The 15,496-nt window shown below is 49.7% G+C and overlaps 1 protein-coding gene across 1 annotated transcript in view; it reads left to right on the top strand.

The window, feature by feature from the left end:
- Positions 1 to 15,496, top strand: part of SH2D4B (SH2 domain containing 4B) — a 79,962-nt gene that overhangs the window by 52,041 nt on the left and 12,425 nt on the right. Inside the window, exons 5-6 of the mRNA XM_060091668.1 lie at positions 1,153 to 1,369; positions 5,635 to 5,759. Of these exons, the coding sequence (XP_059947651.1) occupies positions 1,153 to 1,369; positions 5,635 to 5,759 (342 nt within the window). The remainder of the gene's footprint in view (positions 1 to 1,152; positions 1,370 to 5,634; positions 5,760 to 15,496) is intronic.

Genomic DNA, 15,496 nt, shown 5'->3' with positions numbered 1-15,496 from the left:
TTGTTCCCTCTCTTGGCACTTTCCCAGCCCCACGACTCCCTTTTGAGTTTTAGAAGCAGCAACTTGCAGATGTCCACCCTGCCTTGAGGAACATGAAAAGACAGAAGCTAGAGAGAGGGGCCTTGTGGCATTCTGGAACCTGTGGCGTGACACAGCTGTCAAAGGATCCTCTCCCCTCCCTCCAACACACTCACCCACCAGCTGTCAAGGCCACAGGAAACCAAAGAGAAAGGGCACCGTAACTGGGACTCCAGAGTTTCCAACAACTCATCCTGTGGTAGCAGACAGGGTGGTGCCTGGCCAGGCTTGGCCACTGACCCAGCTAGGCAAGTCAGCGTCCTTCCTTGGAAAGCAGTTTCCACGTGAATAACATGAGGAGGTTGGATGGGATGGTCTTAAATGCTCCTGTGGCTTTTTGTAGGAAAGAGCAGGGGCTCTGGTGTCAGATACGCCTGATTTTAAAATGGAAGGAAGCTTGAGAAGTGGGGTAGAGTGGCGTAGAGAGCTGCATGGGTTACAGAGCCAGACACACCTGGGTTCCAACCCTGGCTCTGCCCCTTATTAGCTATTTAACTTCGGACAAGTTGCTTAACCTCCCAGAGGCTGGGTTTCTGTGCAAACATAGTGATGTGCCCTCCTCCCTTGGTGGCTGGAGGAAGCGTCTATAATGCGATATTGCAGGGAGGGCCCGGAGCTCAGGGCTTGGCACAGAGAAAGCTGTCATCAGCACGGGTGGTGGCAGTGGTATGTGAGATGCCAACCACTTCAAGGTGGACAAGTGTCCTTGAGGCAGGGCACAGGGTTTGAGAAGCTGCTCTGAGCAGGGCACTCGAGGAAGAACTACACATGGAGATGTAGATTTCCATCCAAAAGTTGCTTGCTCATTCTGGAACAGGGCCACAGGAACAGCTGGACCACCCCAAACTGTCATGAGTGTGTCTTTATCCCCACAGGGACAGGCTAACCCAGGGCTGCTGGCTCAGGTTGGGCCTGCCGTTGCCAGGTGCCAAGCCTCCACGCAGCGCACGTGGGTGCATCCGGATGAATCCTGGGACTCTGGGTGAGTCCCAGGGCTCCTGGCCATGTACTGGCTTGCTCAGTGCATGGCCTGGGCTGCGGGTCTGGGAGAACATGCTCTCTATTCCTTTCCAGTGCGTCGGTCCAAGGCGGCTGATGAGGAGAGGAGGCGCCGAGCCCAGCGCGCCCGGGACGAGTACCGGCGCCACTCCCTCCGCGCCATCCAGAAGGGCACGGTTGCTGGCCTCAGCTCCAGGTTCCGAGAGCTCGGCCAGAGCCACGAGCAGGAGGCGAGACTCTACCACCACCTCCTGGGCCCAGGGCCGCCTTCACCCCTGGCCGTGCCTGGCAGGTGGGTCGCGGACCTTGCATCCCGCATCCGCATCCGCGGTGTGTCTGGGGGAGGGCCTCCGGCTGGGGCGTAGGGCACCAGGGATCCAGTCCGGCTCCGCCTCCGATTTGCTGTGATATTTGGGGCTAGTCATCTCCCCTCTGTTGGCCTCAGTGCCCTAGTCTGTGTAATGGGGCAGGAGTTGGGGAGAGGAGTCGGGGTTGGAGATTTCTACCAACTCTGGAGTTCTGGCAGGCTTCACCTCTTCGGGGTCTAGGATTCCTTTGAGAATCTAAAGAAAGCTGTGTACCCTCTTCTCTGTGAAATGCACATATGTAAATACCCCAAAATGTTTGCATCTAATTTCAAGCTCTAAAAGATCCGTAGACCCCAGGTTAAGAACTTGTAATATAAGACCTCAAATGGGTTAAATGTGGCCCAGCAGCCTGGAATCAGAACTGGCTGCTGCTTTTTGTAACCACAGGCAATGCTGGTGCATCCCGGGTTCTGATAGCCGGTTGCAGATGAACACAGTTGAGTGCAGGAGGGTCCTTACACACTGGGCTGATGAGTGGTTTCGCAAGGGCGCTCAGGTGACTGACTGCCCATGATTGCTGGGACCGAGGATCAAGAGGTTGCCTGGAGCCTCTCCACCTGCCGCCTGTGCCCACCTCAGGCCAGCCCTAAGGTTGGTTCCCCTCCTCATTATTGCTGATTGTCTGCTGCCCGAGGGAGGGCTCAGAGGCTGGATGGTGAGTGCCTGCTGTTCCCTGAACCGCAATAAACCCGCAGAAGAGTCCATTCAGCCCCAGACGGCAGAGGGTTGTCTGGGTTTTGCTTTAACTGAGATTTAGGATTATTCATAAAACCCCCTCCCTCTCCCTGCAGCCTCGGGAGAACTGACATCTGCGTTTCCTCCTTCCTTCCCTCCCTTCCTTTCCTCCTTCCTTGTCATTTATATGATTCACAAACCAGAAAGTTTAAAAAGATACATGGAGAAAAGGCTGACTCCCATCCTTGCTGTCCATCTACTCAGTTCCCTCTTCCCCACACAGGCAACCACTGTGCTTAGTTTATGTGTCCTCCAGTTCCTCTTTGCAACTGCCAAGATGAAAAGCTGTATCTCCCTCTTTTTTTTTTTTTTTGCATAAAAGTTTGCCTATCATACACATGGTTCTGCATCTTGATTTTCTTTCCATTTAACTATAAATTTTGGAGGTCTTTACATATCGATGCTTACCTGATTATTTTTATTTAGTTTTCTTTTTTACAGCTGCGTAGTATTCCACTGCATGGCTGTGCTCTGATTTATTTTTCAAAACCTCTATTAATGGACATTGGTGTTGTTTGAAATCTTTGGTTATTACCAACAGTGCCCTTAATGAGTAACCTTGTAGACATTAATTTTATAAACATGCAACTATCATCTACAAGAGAGATTCCCAAAAGTGGGACCACTGGGTTAGGGGCTACATGCACTTATAGTATTGATAGTTATCATCCACTTGCCCTCCACAGGGGTGGTACCAATGAACACTCTCATCCTTTAGCCTTGCCAACAGTATGTTGTCAGACTTCTGTTTTGTGTGAGAAATAATATCTCAGGGAAAATTTAAATTTGCATTTCTATTTATGTGTGAGATGAAGTATTTTGTATATGTTTAAGGGCCTTTGGTATTTCTCTCTCTGTCTGTTCATTTCCCTTCCTGCCTCTTCATTGTGTTATTGGTCTGTTCACCATCTGTTTCTAGGAACTCCTTAAATATTAGGGAAAATATTAGGGATGCTTTTCTTTTTTTTTTTTTTTTTTTTTTTTTTTGCTGTACGCGGGCCTCTCTCTGCTGTGGCCTCTCCCGTTGCGGAGCACAGGCTCCGGACACACAGGCTCCGCGGCCATGGCTCGCGGGCCCAGCCGCTCCGCGGCATGTGGGATCCTCCGGGATCGGGGCACGAACCCGTGTCCCCTGCATCGGCAGGCGGACTCTCAACCACTGCGCCACCAGGGAGGCCCAAGGGATGCTTTTCTTTGTGATAAACATTTTTTCCCCTCAATTTGTCATTTGTCTTTTGACTTTTATGATGATGTTTCCTGTCATGTAGGAGTTCTTTATTTTTATAAGGTCAGATTTTCTTTTATGTTTCTTGGATTTGGAGACATAGTTAGAAAAGCCTTCTTCCTCTTGTGCTTTTTTTTTTTTTTAAAGGAGACATGTAATTTGTCCTTCAGGCCCAGAAGACAGAGCTGCACGAACTGTGTTGCAGTCTGGCTCCAGGCTCGCTGTGTGTGGCTGTCAGTAGAGAAGTGACAGCCACAGTGTGCCGCCTTGGGTGAAGCGGGGGGACCAGGGACCATGCAGATGGAGCGGCAGACCCAGGCACCAGAAGCCATGCATCAGCCTCCTTCCTGTGGCTGCCCCATGGAACAGGTCCCCGTGGCCTCACTGCCCTCAGCACTGTGGTGCTGGCACCGGCGGCCGGCACCGGCGGCCAGCCCACGCTTGCCCGGTGATGCTGGGGGCAGACACATTGTTGAGGGGAGAGAGTTCCAGGTGCAGGAGTGAGGCTTCTGGCCAGGTGGCCTCTTGGAGCACTTGGTCCTAGCATTTATATTCTGGGGAATCAGATTCTCTGCTTAGAAACAGAGGGACAAGAGTGAACGAATTTTCCTTGCTGTTATATATAACCTCCTCTTGCCTTCTAAGGAGAATGAGTCCTAGAAACCAGAGGATATTTTTTCCCCCTGAGCACAGTTATTTATCGGGGAATGCAAGTGTGAGGGAAGAGGCTGGGGCGGGGCTGCAGTGTGCTGCTTCATAAAGAGGAAGAGCACCTGAGGTTCCTGAGAAGAGGGAAATCCTCAAGGGCGGATACACAGGAGCAAAGCTGGTTGGAGGGGGTGTTCAAAAAAGCCTGCAGAGGTGGCAGTGGGAAGCAAGGGGTTTGGAGAACAGACTCCACTGATGCTGGCTTTAAGCTGTTCAGTGGAACCTCACCCTCTGTCTTTCTTATTGCATCTTTTCTAAAATCTACAGTGTTCACTACTGTGTGTGTGTATGTGGATTCATTTTAGGGCAAGTAAATTCAAAATAGGAGCTCATTCTGGGGTTTGCCAGGAACTGCTGGGCTCAGCATCAAAGTGTTTGCTGGTGCAGGGGAAATGCAAAGACTTCGTGACTCCGTGCTGACGTTTATTTCATAAGAAATGATGGCAGTGGTGGTGAATTCTAAATGCCAGTGCTGTTAGGTGGACAGACAGCAATGACAGTGTGAGCATTTGCCAGGCTGCTGTCACTCAGGGGGAAGGGTGAGCAAGCTGTGGTTGTTCACGCTGGGCCCGAAGTCTGCTGAAGCTCTATTTTCATCCCACACAGCCGTGCAATGTGATCTTGCTCATACAGCCTCAACACACAGTGGTGTGTGTTGTTACGGGGAATGTGCTGTCAGACCCTTACTGGGCGTCATGTTAGTGTGGCTCTAGTACAGCAGGGTCTCACATGGCCCCGTCTCTGTATACGTTCAGGAGCCACAGTATAACAATTCAAATCTGAGCTGACTTATGAGAAAATATCAAACAGCATCTAATTTATTACTCAGACCTTCTTCAAGTGCCCCTGTTCATCTCCCCGCCAGGATCTTCAATTCCACACCTGCTTCTCCATCAAAAGTCAGCCCGTGCAGTGACCCTTTCCTCTGCCCTTTTCCCTCTTACTTCTTGGTGGTGAAGCTCAGCCATTTCCAGAGCACATTGAGGCTGTTCACTGTCCTGGTTCTGCCTCATAAACATGGAAGGCTAGCTGGCCAAGCCAGGTGTCCCCTTAGACGGCAGGGGTGGGTGAGACGGGGAGGGGCAAAACCAGAGTTCTCTTCAGGGCGGGTTTGGGGAGGGCGGAGGACACACACATATTAATAATTTTGCTCCTATTACATTATGAGCCTTCTTCACACATGCTGATGTTTATGCCCTGGCCATTCTAGAGGGCACATATGCCTTTTCTCTCCCTCTGACATCCCCTCCTATTCTATTTCGCACTCGCACCTGCGTGGTTTTTTTTCAAACTAAGTGACAACAGTTTTCTTTTGGGGAAAACAGTAACAGCTGGTACATTATGATCTGCAAAGCGCCTTCAAGTACCTGGACTCATTTAATCCTCTCCACAGGCGTGAGTGTGGGCGTCGGGACTGTTCACTCTCACAGTGGTCTTCCCCACTCCCTCCCCCTCCTTCCTTCCCCTCTCGCCCTCCCGCTCTCTCCCTGACTCTGCCACACTCGGTCTCTGTCTCAGCAGGACTTGGGAGCGGCCCCTGTGTCCTGTCTCCAGAGAAGTCATAGTCCGCTGGTTTAAGGAGGAGCAGCTGCCGCGCCGAGCGGGCTTTGAGAGGAGCACCAAAGCCATCGCCCCCTGGTTCCACGGTAGGGTGGCTTTCCGGATCCCTGGGGTGGATCATTTCCACATCTCAGCCTCCCTCTGGGGTTGGTGTGGGGCCCCGAAGGGCCACCACAATCAGAGGAGTCAAGGACTTTAGACTCTGCTAATTCCACTCTGGCCCCACAAAGACTGGCCGGTCTCCCAAGGCCTGGGAGTGGAGTAGAGAGAGGTCCCATGTCTGTCCTTTCTTTGCTCACTGAGTGTGTTGAGCTCAAGGCACAAGCTTTGACTTCCCCAGGGCGTGTGCTGAAACACTGAGTGACCTTGATGGAGATGGTCAGAGACCAAGCACAATATCTGTGAGCGGGAGTCCAGGGGACTGCGGGCCCCAGGGCTCTGGACGTGCACTGCCCTCTCTGCTGGGAAGGGATGAACATGACTCTTGCCTACTGCCCTCACCTCACAGCCTCCTTGGCCGTCCAGGGCTCCTCAGAGGCATCTTCTGTCTCTGCATTGGGCCTGGTAGGTGTGTGAGTCCCCTCAGGGCCTGATGAGTGAGGTGAATCTGGGAGCAATGAGAAAACCCAGCCACACGAGAGGTGAGGCTAGCCTTTCCGGTTAGCCGTGGGCTCAAAGGGGCCAGGGCCCTGTGTCTTAGGCATCTCTGTATTCAGCCCTCACCTCTGCTTCTTACCTGCTCAGGGATCAGGTAGAGAAACGCATCCAAGACAAATGTACCCTCTTTCTCTGTTGCCACTGATGTTGAGTTCTTCACCTCAATAGCATCCCCATTGTGTCAGATTATGCTTCGTTATGCTACAGTGAGAAATGATCCCAAAGTCTCAGTGACGTCTGCCAGCCAAGACTCATTTCTTACCCATGTAACATGCCCAGTGGGAGTTGGTCGTGAACTTTAATCTGGGCCTCAGACAGAAGGAGTTGTCTCTACTGGAAATGCCAGTGATCTCATGACAGAGGGAAAAAGAGGGGCATGGCCAGCGACACACTGGCTCCTGGACCTTCTGCCTGGAACTGACGTATGCCATTGTTGCTCACGTTCCTCTGGCCAGAGCCAGCCTGGCATCTGTGATATGGATAGTTTGGAATGATAATAGAATCTGTTAGGACCACCGTCCACTTTCAGACCCCTTCCTTCTCCTGGGCCTCCACAAATCTAACAGAAGGATGGGGTAGCTCTTTATGGCTCAGAAAGTCGACAGTCGACATTCACGTGTGGCCTAACTGTGTGTCCCAGGAGCTGGTCCCGGGGATTCCCTGCCTCTAACTTCTGTCCCCGTTATGTGTCCCTGTAGACCCCGTGAGAGGTTCCATTTGCATCACTGCTTTCCTTTTCATTCGTATATTATCATAATCATGGAAGCACAAAACTAGCATCTTGGGCACCTGCGTAGTGCAACTTAAAAGTTCTGTCACGGTTGGGGTTTGTCAGAACCACTGGCTGCTCTGCTGTACTTGTGGCAGCCAACGGAGAAGGCACGGCAGAGGTGCTTACATTTATCTTTAGCTCCGTTTTCTATCCTGATGAAAAAGACATGTACTTTTTATATTGTCACAGAAGAAACAGAACCATGATTTAAGTCTCGAAATTTACGTAACTGATTTCGTCTTCTTCTGACAGTTCCACCATAAAGCATGCAGGAACGTTGCTAATCCACAGACGAGAGCTATGTGTCGAAGTTTTCACTGATCTGTGACAAGATGAAAGGAAAAGGCTCATATATGGAGGGTGGCCAACTATCTTTGCTTGAAAAGGACTGTGTTGTACTCGAAGATGATATCCTCTCCTCAGTTTTAGTGTTAAAATGTCCTATCTCTTATGAATTGATGGTGATAGTAAGCAATAGTTATTTTTTTTATATATTGCCTTTGCTCAGAAGAGCAAAAAGGGAGCAGCCCCATGTTGGTTTCCACACTTTTTACTTATACCTAAAATCCCAATGTCTGGAACTCCTGGCATGATCCAACTTCTGTCTTCCAACATAGCAATTCCCTACAGCATCCTTGGTGGGACTGCCCCATGTTAATCTGTACAAGAGAAGAAACCTCCTGCCCCACAGTCTAATAGTTAGGGAGTCTGCTGCAAGTTGGCTGGGGCTCTGCTCTCAGCTGGTCTTGGCTGGGTGTCTTCGTTGGGGCGGCTCTGCCCCGTGTAGCTCTCAGGCTCCTCCTGGGACTGGCAGGCTAGCCCAGGCATGCTCTTCTCAGGAACCAGAGAGCACGTGGCAGCATGCTAGGCTCCAGAAGTCTAGCCTCCAAACCAGCACCCTGTCACTTTCACCTCGTGCCATTGGCCACAATATGTCACAGAGTTGAGGCGCTGAGAAAAATATTCTGCTCCTTTCGTGCGAGGAACTGCAAAGCCATGTGTCAAAGGGTATGAAGACAGGGAGGGGAGGAGAATTTGAGCCAATCATGCCATCGATCGCAATCCCAATATAAATCTTTTCTTTCCTGGGAAAGCATTCCTAGTTAATGTAGATGGATTTTATTTTATTTTATTTTATTATTTTTTTGCGGTACGCGGGCCTCTCACTGTTGTGGCCTCTCCCGTTGTGGAGCACAGGCTCCTGACACACAGGCTCAGCGGCCATGGCTCACGGGCCCAGCCGCTCCGCGGCATGTGGGATCTTCCCGGACCGGGGCATGAACCCGTGTCCCCTGCATCGGCAGGCGGACTCTCAACCACTGCGCCACCAGGGAAGCCCTTAGATGGATTTTAGATGCAGGTTAAAAAGGACTACTGTGACTTCTATTATCTATCCTTCTATCAAACGTATTTGGATGTGTCAAGGTGTAATCCAAAGAGCGATGTGGACAAGGAGTCTGAAGATCTGGGGCCCCCTCTAGAACCTAGCAGCTCTGTGACCTTGGGTCTGTCCTTTAAATTCCCCATCTGTGATGATAACATTGACTCCACAGGATACGTATGAAGATATAGCCAACAAATGTGCTCTTTCCACCATAACTAGCCGTTGGCATGAGTGCTGATGCACTGAGGTGGGCCACTAGAGACCCCACCTCCCTGGGGAAACAGTTTGGGGATGTGGGCTCAGAGCACAGAGCGGGAGGGAAGGAGGAACTGGCTTCCCGCTGGGACCACGGGGTTCTTGATAAAGTCCCCTCTGTTAAAAAGAGAGAGAAAATGTTAAAGTCATTCCTCGTTTCTCCTCGGTTCATTGTTATGTTCCAGCAGTTCTAAGAGAGACTTCTGGTATACAAAAATACTCCTGAGAAAAGCTAGTGCATATAAGCTTGGCTTTGGGGGGAAAAATCTATTTTTGGACTTCAACATGTATCTAAAACTATTAAGAATACCCTCTGTCTGAACACTGGCTCAGTCAGAACCCATTTCTTTTCCTGAGAAAAGAAAACAGTCTAGAAAACAGTCACACTGGTCCGTGGTTCATTGTCCTGGCAGCAATCCATTGGCTGTCTGTGACTGGCCCTTAGTTAGGGCTTGGCGGAGACTGCGGCTGCGCAGTGGATGGTGGAGCTGGGGCTCCGGAGTGGATCTCCTGATGGCCTGTCCTGCATTCAAGTGGGGTGTTCACATCACGCCTTTTCTGACAAGCACCATGTAGATGGTGCAGGCTGCGGGGGTCCAGCAGCTGGGGGTGGCTTTCCGTGCAAAGCAGAGCTCCTTAGTGGAATGGGCACTGCTTCCTACCTGCCCATGCTGCGACTTCAGGGCACACGTGGAGGAGAGGAGTGTTGAAGGTCCCAGGGCTGCAGGGTTCTAGGATGGGTCCCTCCCTTCAGGTTCCTTGTCCACCTTGCTCTTGACCACAGCGCATCCAAATGTCTTTGAAGGGGGGAGGGGGGAGAATGTAGAAGTCATAGCAGTCATTTTTAGTGATGATTTGGGGAAATGTTTGTCTTGCAGAAGGGGGGAACAGAGCCACTACTCCCCAATCTCTGGAGTCCTGTCTGGAGAAAGGGAGATTATTAAAGGGGCTTGGGGGCTGGGAGTTCTAAAGAGACACATTTCACTTCAATAGAAGAAAGATGGTTGCAGCTACAATTGGGCAGCAGGACGGCTATTGGACTCCTCAGATGGGTGGCCCGAGGGCCCTTGAGAGCTTTCTCTCCTTAGCATCTGGGATGCAGTGTGATTCTGCTGGCGTTGCCCCAGGACCTCCAAAGTTTTCTCAGGCGGTCAGGAGAATGGGGAAGGCTGGCCAGGGCGTGAGGCCAGCCACAGAGCAGGCGCCCGGGCGGGAGTCTGCGGGCTGTGGAGTGAGGTGTTCTTCTCCCAGTGACTGTTGTGCTTCTTTGCCTTATTTGTGTCCCTATTATGGATGTTGTTTGTGGTCCAGAAACTGAGGCACAGCAGTGGGCACCCCGTCTGGATGACCCTTCCAGGAGTCCTGCAGGGCAGCAGCCCCTAGGAGGTGGGAAGGATTGTGCCTGGGGAGGCCGGGGCTGAGTGGGAATGGGGTCTCGCTCGCTGCCCCCCGCCCCCGGTCCCCCACAACTGCATGCACTGGGACAGCACATCCTCTCTGAGCTGCACAGAGCAGGAAAGGCTTGAACTGTCTGATCAGTGTTCATCATCGGATGCTGCCGTGAAGTCTTGTGTGTTTGCCTGGCTGTGTAGACGTGCAGAGTGGTTTGATGTGCACCATCTCACAGGTGCTCTCAAATTCTCCTTGAGCTGGTCATGGTTAGCCCTTTACAGATGAAGACACTGATGACCAGAAAGCTTGAGAAATCACCCCTATTCACCCAGCAGTAAGCATGGGAGCTGGGACAAGATGCAGGGCTTCTGGACCCCAGTGTTTCTTCCTCCACTCTGGTGGCCCCTTGAATATGCTTCTAGCCACGCAGAGAGCTTGGGGTGAAAAAGTGCCTCCTCTGGATTCACAATCCCTTACTGTATATTCACTTGAACTTCTGTTACGCACGGCCCAAGTTCTTTCTTTCAAATCTCACCCGTCCTCAACCCGTGGGCCTTCCAGAGCAGAGCTGCCACTGGTCTCCTGGCCCAGCTTGAGGGGAAATCTGGGAGTGCCCTGTTTGGTCTTTGGGGTCACTCTCAGGGGCTAGAGTGTCTGGGGCTGAGATGGAGAGAGTGAGCCAGCTGGGCTCTTGTCCTCGGCTTTCAAGATCAGTGGAAGGATAGGAAACTACGTGAGGCTTTGGAACCTGTTGAGATGTGGCAGCCAGGATGGGGGACCCGGGTGGTGCAGACCCAGGCACCAAATCCATGTGAAGCAAGGGCTAGCTGAAGAAACCAGGGGTAGAGAAAGTAGTGGTGGTGTTATAAGGATTACATGTATGATATTTATAAAGTGTTCAGAAATTGCACTAAATGCTTCCACTTGTTACATGGAATAAATAAACACGGTAGCCTTTGGAGATGCATATCGGGATTTGAAGCATGTAAATGTGGCTTCACACCCTTAGAGTATGCCACTGCTATCGCTTGGAAGTAAAGAGAAAGATGACATCAAACGACTGTTCACAAAAGAAAGATGTTACATATTTAGCCTTCCCCACAAAAAGTAAAAGTCTGAATTTTTTTCATTATAAATATGATACCCATGTTGAAATTTTTTAAAAAGCTGTGAGGGGTAACACATGGGTCATTTGGAAGGATGATTAGCATGTCATGATCCATCTCGTCAAGTCAGATTGCTGATTTTCCTTTCCTGAGCAGAATTTGGAATGGAAAATTTCTACCAACTCTGATCCCAAATGCAAACATTTCTAAAGAAGAAAAAAAGTAGGTCAGTTGACCTACTTTTCTCTTAAGTTCTTGCTTAAGCTGTTCCAACTAAGAAATAAAGGAATCTTTTTCCTTCTTTTTAAAAGAATTGTGCACTGGCTATAGGGTATCAAAAAAAGATTACAAAGAAGAGCGAAATTATTTTTTGCTTTAGGAAAGCATCGACTGTAATGGTGTTCCCAAGATTGTAGCCCTTTCCTTTCTGCTCTCTATGATTCCGTGTTTCTGATTTCAGACCCTTGGTATCTTGTCTACCTAACACTTTTAGTTTGGATGTTTTGCTGAGATTGTTTTCTGATGCGCAGGTGTGGGTAACTAAAATGTGTGGGAAGGGACAGGGGTTGGGGGACCTAGATGGCTTGGATTTGATAGAACTGATTTTTTATTTTCTATCAGGATTAAATAGAAGCACAGAGTGACAATAAACTTGATTTCTGTTGATGTAATTGATCTAATATACTTCTGACAGTGTCATCATATTTCTGGTGGTTACAAGAGATTCCCCTTACCTTGCTAACTCCAGGAAGTTTCTATCATAGGTTAGACCCAGGAAACTGCTGTTAGGTTTTTTCTGCTCTGGGGCCTGTAGTCTCCCACCAATCCCCAGCCCCAAGCTTATCCCAGCCCTGGCACCCGGGGCTCCAGTTCATGCCAGAGCCCTTGGCCTCACATTTTTGTGACAACAGGCATGGGGTTGAGGTGGAAGACTTGGGGTGGGTGGCACAGCTGCTGTCTTCAAATCACTAATGTCCTCAAGGTCAGCAGCCTCAAGAAATGGAGCACTGGGTGAAAATCACAAGGTGCTGACTTTGGTTCAGTCTGATCATCTTCTTTAGCAGTTAGCTGTCCTGAGATGGAATGAACTACCTCCAGGAGCTGGGAGCACCCGCTGCTGGGATGTGTAAACAGAGGCCAGATGGCTCTTCGGTCAAGACAGTGAAAGCGTGGGTTGTCCAGTATGATGGGGATTAGATCAGATTACACGACTTTTCTCCCCCCACCTTCCCACTGTGAGCTCTTCTTTCTCTGTTTATCTGAGAAACAAATATGGCGGCTTTGACATTTGCTAGAGAATAAAGTACAGTCACTACAGTAGTTGAGACGCTTTCTGGAAATGACTTATGTAACACTTATGCTTAATTATTAAAAGTTTATTAGACCCAAATTACCTTCTGTTTAGTAATTAAGTTCTTTATACATTCACGTGTCAGCGTCATTTGCTTACAGCTTTCGTTTAAAATAGTGATGCTGCTTTTGGGTGTTGTGATTCACACTCCCCCTCATCAGCCTCCGGGAGTGCACGGGGCAGGAGGGTGTCCCCTGCTTTAGGATTCAACCTCCTGGAAACACTTCCTGCAGGGGATCAACATGGCTTGCAATTAACGTGTCTTCTCCTGTAATCATCACAAATATACTGTCAGCCTCCTGCAGACAGTAAGGCATTACCAACATTTGTGTAGCCACATTTCAAGTTTATTTAAGTGTACAAAGAAAATGCACTTTTATTTTTCTATAATTTCTCTGATCTCATGAAGTTATCACCAACCCCTTCTTCCCTGCTTCCAGGCCCTGTCCCCTGCGTGGGGCTGTGTCTATCTGGAGGTGCCCAGAAGCACCACTTGGACTGGTGGCATCCCTGGGCAGGGGGTACCTGACCTGGTACCACTCCTCCGTCAGATGTGCACTGGTCTATATCCAGGAAATGTGGTTGGTTGGCCTCATGTGTGGGCTCACACTGGCTTTTATGTTTTACCTGGTAATTTTTTTTTTTTTTTTTTTTTTGCGGTACACGGGCCTCTCCCTACCATGGCCTCTCCCATCGCGGAGCACAGGCTCCGGACGCGCAGGCCCAGCGGCCATGGTTCACGGGCCCAGCCGCTCCGCGGCACGTGGGATCCTCCCGGACTGGGGCACGAACCCGCGTCCCCCACATCGGCAGGCGGACTCTCAGCCACTGCACCACCAGGGAAGCCCTTACCTGGTAATTTAGTGACCATTTCCTTTGTGCTAGCTTTGTGTCCAGTAAATATCGAACATCCAGTACCTCATTTACCCTTTGCACAACTTTCTGGAAGAGGTAATAATACTAGTAGTTAGGTCCACGGTGCTTACAATATGTGGGGCCCGCTTCTAAGCACATCACATACTTTAACTTCTTTGATGCTCATAATAACACTGTGTGCTTGCTACTAGCATTAGCCCCATTTCACAAATGAGGAAACTGAGGCATAGAGAAGTGAGGCCACTTGCCTGCGGTTCACTGTTAGTAAGTGGGGGTGGTGGGATTCAAACCCTGGTGGTCTGGCTCCACAGTCCACGCTCCTATCTGTGACGCACTGTGGCCTTGCTGCCATCTCAAGGTAAGGAACTAGAGGCTCCAAAGGTTAAGAAACTGCCCTGGGGCACGCAGTGCCCAGGAGAGTCAGTTCCTTTCCAGTCCAGGATGTCTCCTTGAGGATGAAGAGATGGCTGTTTCTTTAGGAGACATCCAGCCATCTCTGGGCCGTGGGGCCAGCTGTTTCAGCTGCCATGCCTTATTCTTGGCTGGGGCAAGTGTCTGTTCCTCCTGCAGCTGGGGCTGCCTCCCATAGACTTCCTGAAGGATGCTATCCCAGTCTCCACAATAAATGCAATAAATGGAGTCGTCATGGAGTAAATGCAGTAAATGGAGTAAAACAGGGAGTTGTCAGAGTTTGGGGTTGTTGAATTCCCTGGGCAGGGGCACCAGGGAGCAGGCTCCCTGTGTAAGGCAGTTAAATCATTTGTTGATTATTAATATTAAGCTTCTGCTGTCCATGAGATACTGTACTAAGTACAGGGCATGTGGTGGTGAACAAAACTGACAACTTCCCTCCTCTCATGGCACTTACATTCACTTGCAATTAACAGAAAAAAAATCATACTGGTATACTCAAAAGAGAATTTATTGGCTTATGTGACTGGAAAAACCCAAACATCATGCCATCTTCAGGCTTTGCTTGATCCAGGGAGCTTAAGTTTTTAGCAACTGGCCTCTCTCCATCACTCAGCTCTGTTGCTCTCCATGTTGTTTTTATTCTCAAGCAATGCATCAGCCTGTGGTTACATGCGTGTGTTCATTCTCCTAGGTTCAAATCCAGCAGAAGATAGGGCATACTTTTCTCTCAAATAATTTCTGGTATTAGTCCCATTATTCTGCCTTGTTGGCTCTGGTTTGGTCACGTGCCCACTCCTGAACCAATCACCATGGCCAGAGGGATGAGCTCTCTGATTGGCTAGGCTTGAGTCACATGACTATCCCCAGAGCAGGGAAGAGTCCATCCCATTGCAACTGTATAGACCGAGTGGGATGGTGTGTCCTCCCAAAGGAAGCTCACCATTCCCTTGCCAGAAGAAGGGCAAATGGTCCTGAGTGGGCAAGACCAATTGATGTCCACTATATTGAGGAAAATAACTGGCCTAGTGGAACTCACAGGAAGTGAGACTGGCATGAATCAAATAATGAATTTATGCTTCCAGTTGAGGTTAGTGCTACACAGGATCCTTGTGTAGCCAGTTTCAGAAGTCGTTTGGCTGGGTGGTTGCAGCCATGTCATGAACAGAGGCATCAGTGATTTGAACCTGGCATGTCAGCTTGGAGCAGGCGGTCATGGGCGTGGAATGGTGCCTTTTGTGCATAATATATCTGGAACCAAGATGCTTGTCCAGAGAAACACTCGTCTCAGCAGATAACTGTGGCTAAATTTCATTTGGAGTTACAAAAAATGAAGGCATTTGAACTCATTCATCACAATCTCTGTGGCTTTAGGATGCTCTGAGAAACTGTTGAGAATGAAGCGATTTATAATTCCAGCCCCCTTAATGATACCATCTGGAAAGTACAGCAATAAGAAAGGGGAAGGAATTTCACAAAAATGAATGAGAAAGGTAATGGAGGAGTTGTTGGCCGGTGAGGTGTAGCTTTGGTGAAAGCTTTAAGAAATACGCATGTCAGATAAATTGAGACCCATAAAAAGTAAAACGTCCTATCTGGCCTGCCTGCCTTTCTTTTCA

The sequence above is a fragment of the Mesoplodon densirostris genome, chromosome 1, assembly GCF_025265405.1.
Source record: "Mesoplodon densirostris isolate mMesDen1 chromosome 1, mMesDen1 primary haplotype, whole genome shotgun sequence".
Taxonomy (NCBI): Eukaryota; Metazoa; Chordata; class Mammalia; order Artiodactyla; family Ziphiidae; genus Mesoplodon; species Mesoplodon densirostris.
This window is presented reverse-complemented; position numbering and strand designations above follow the sequence as displayed.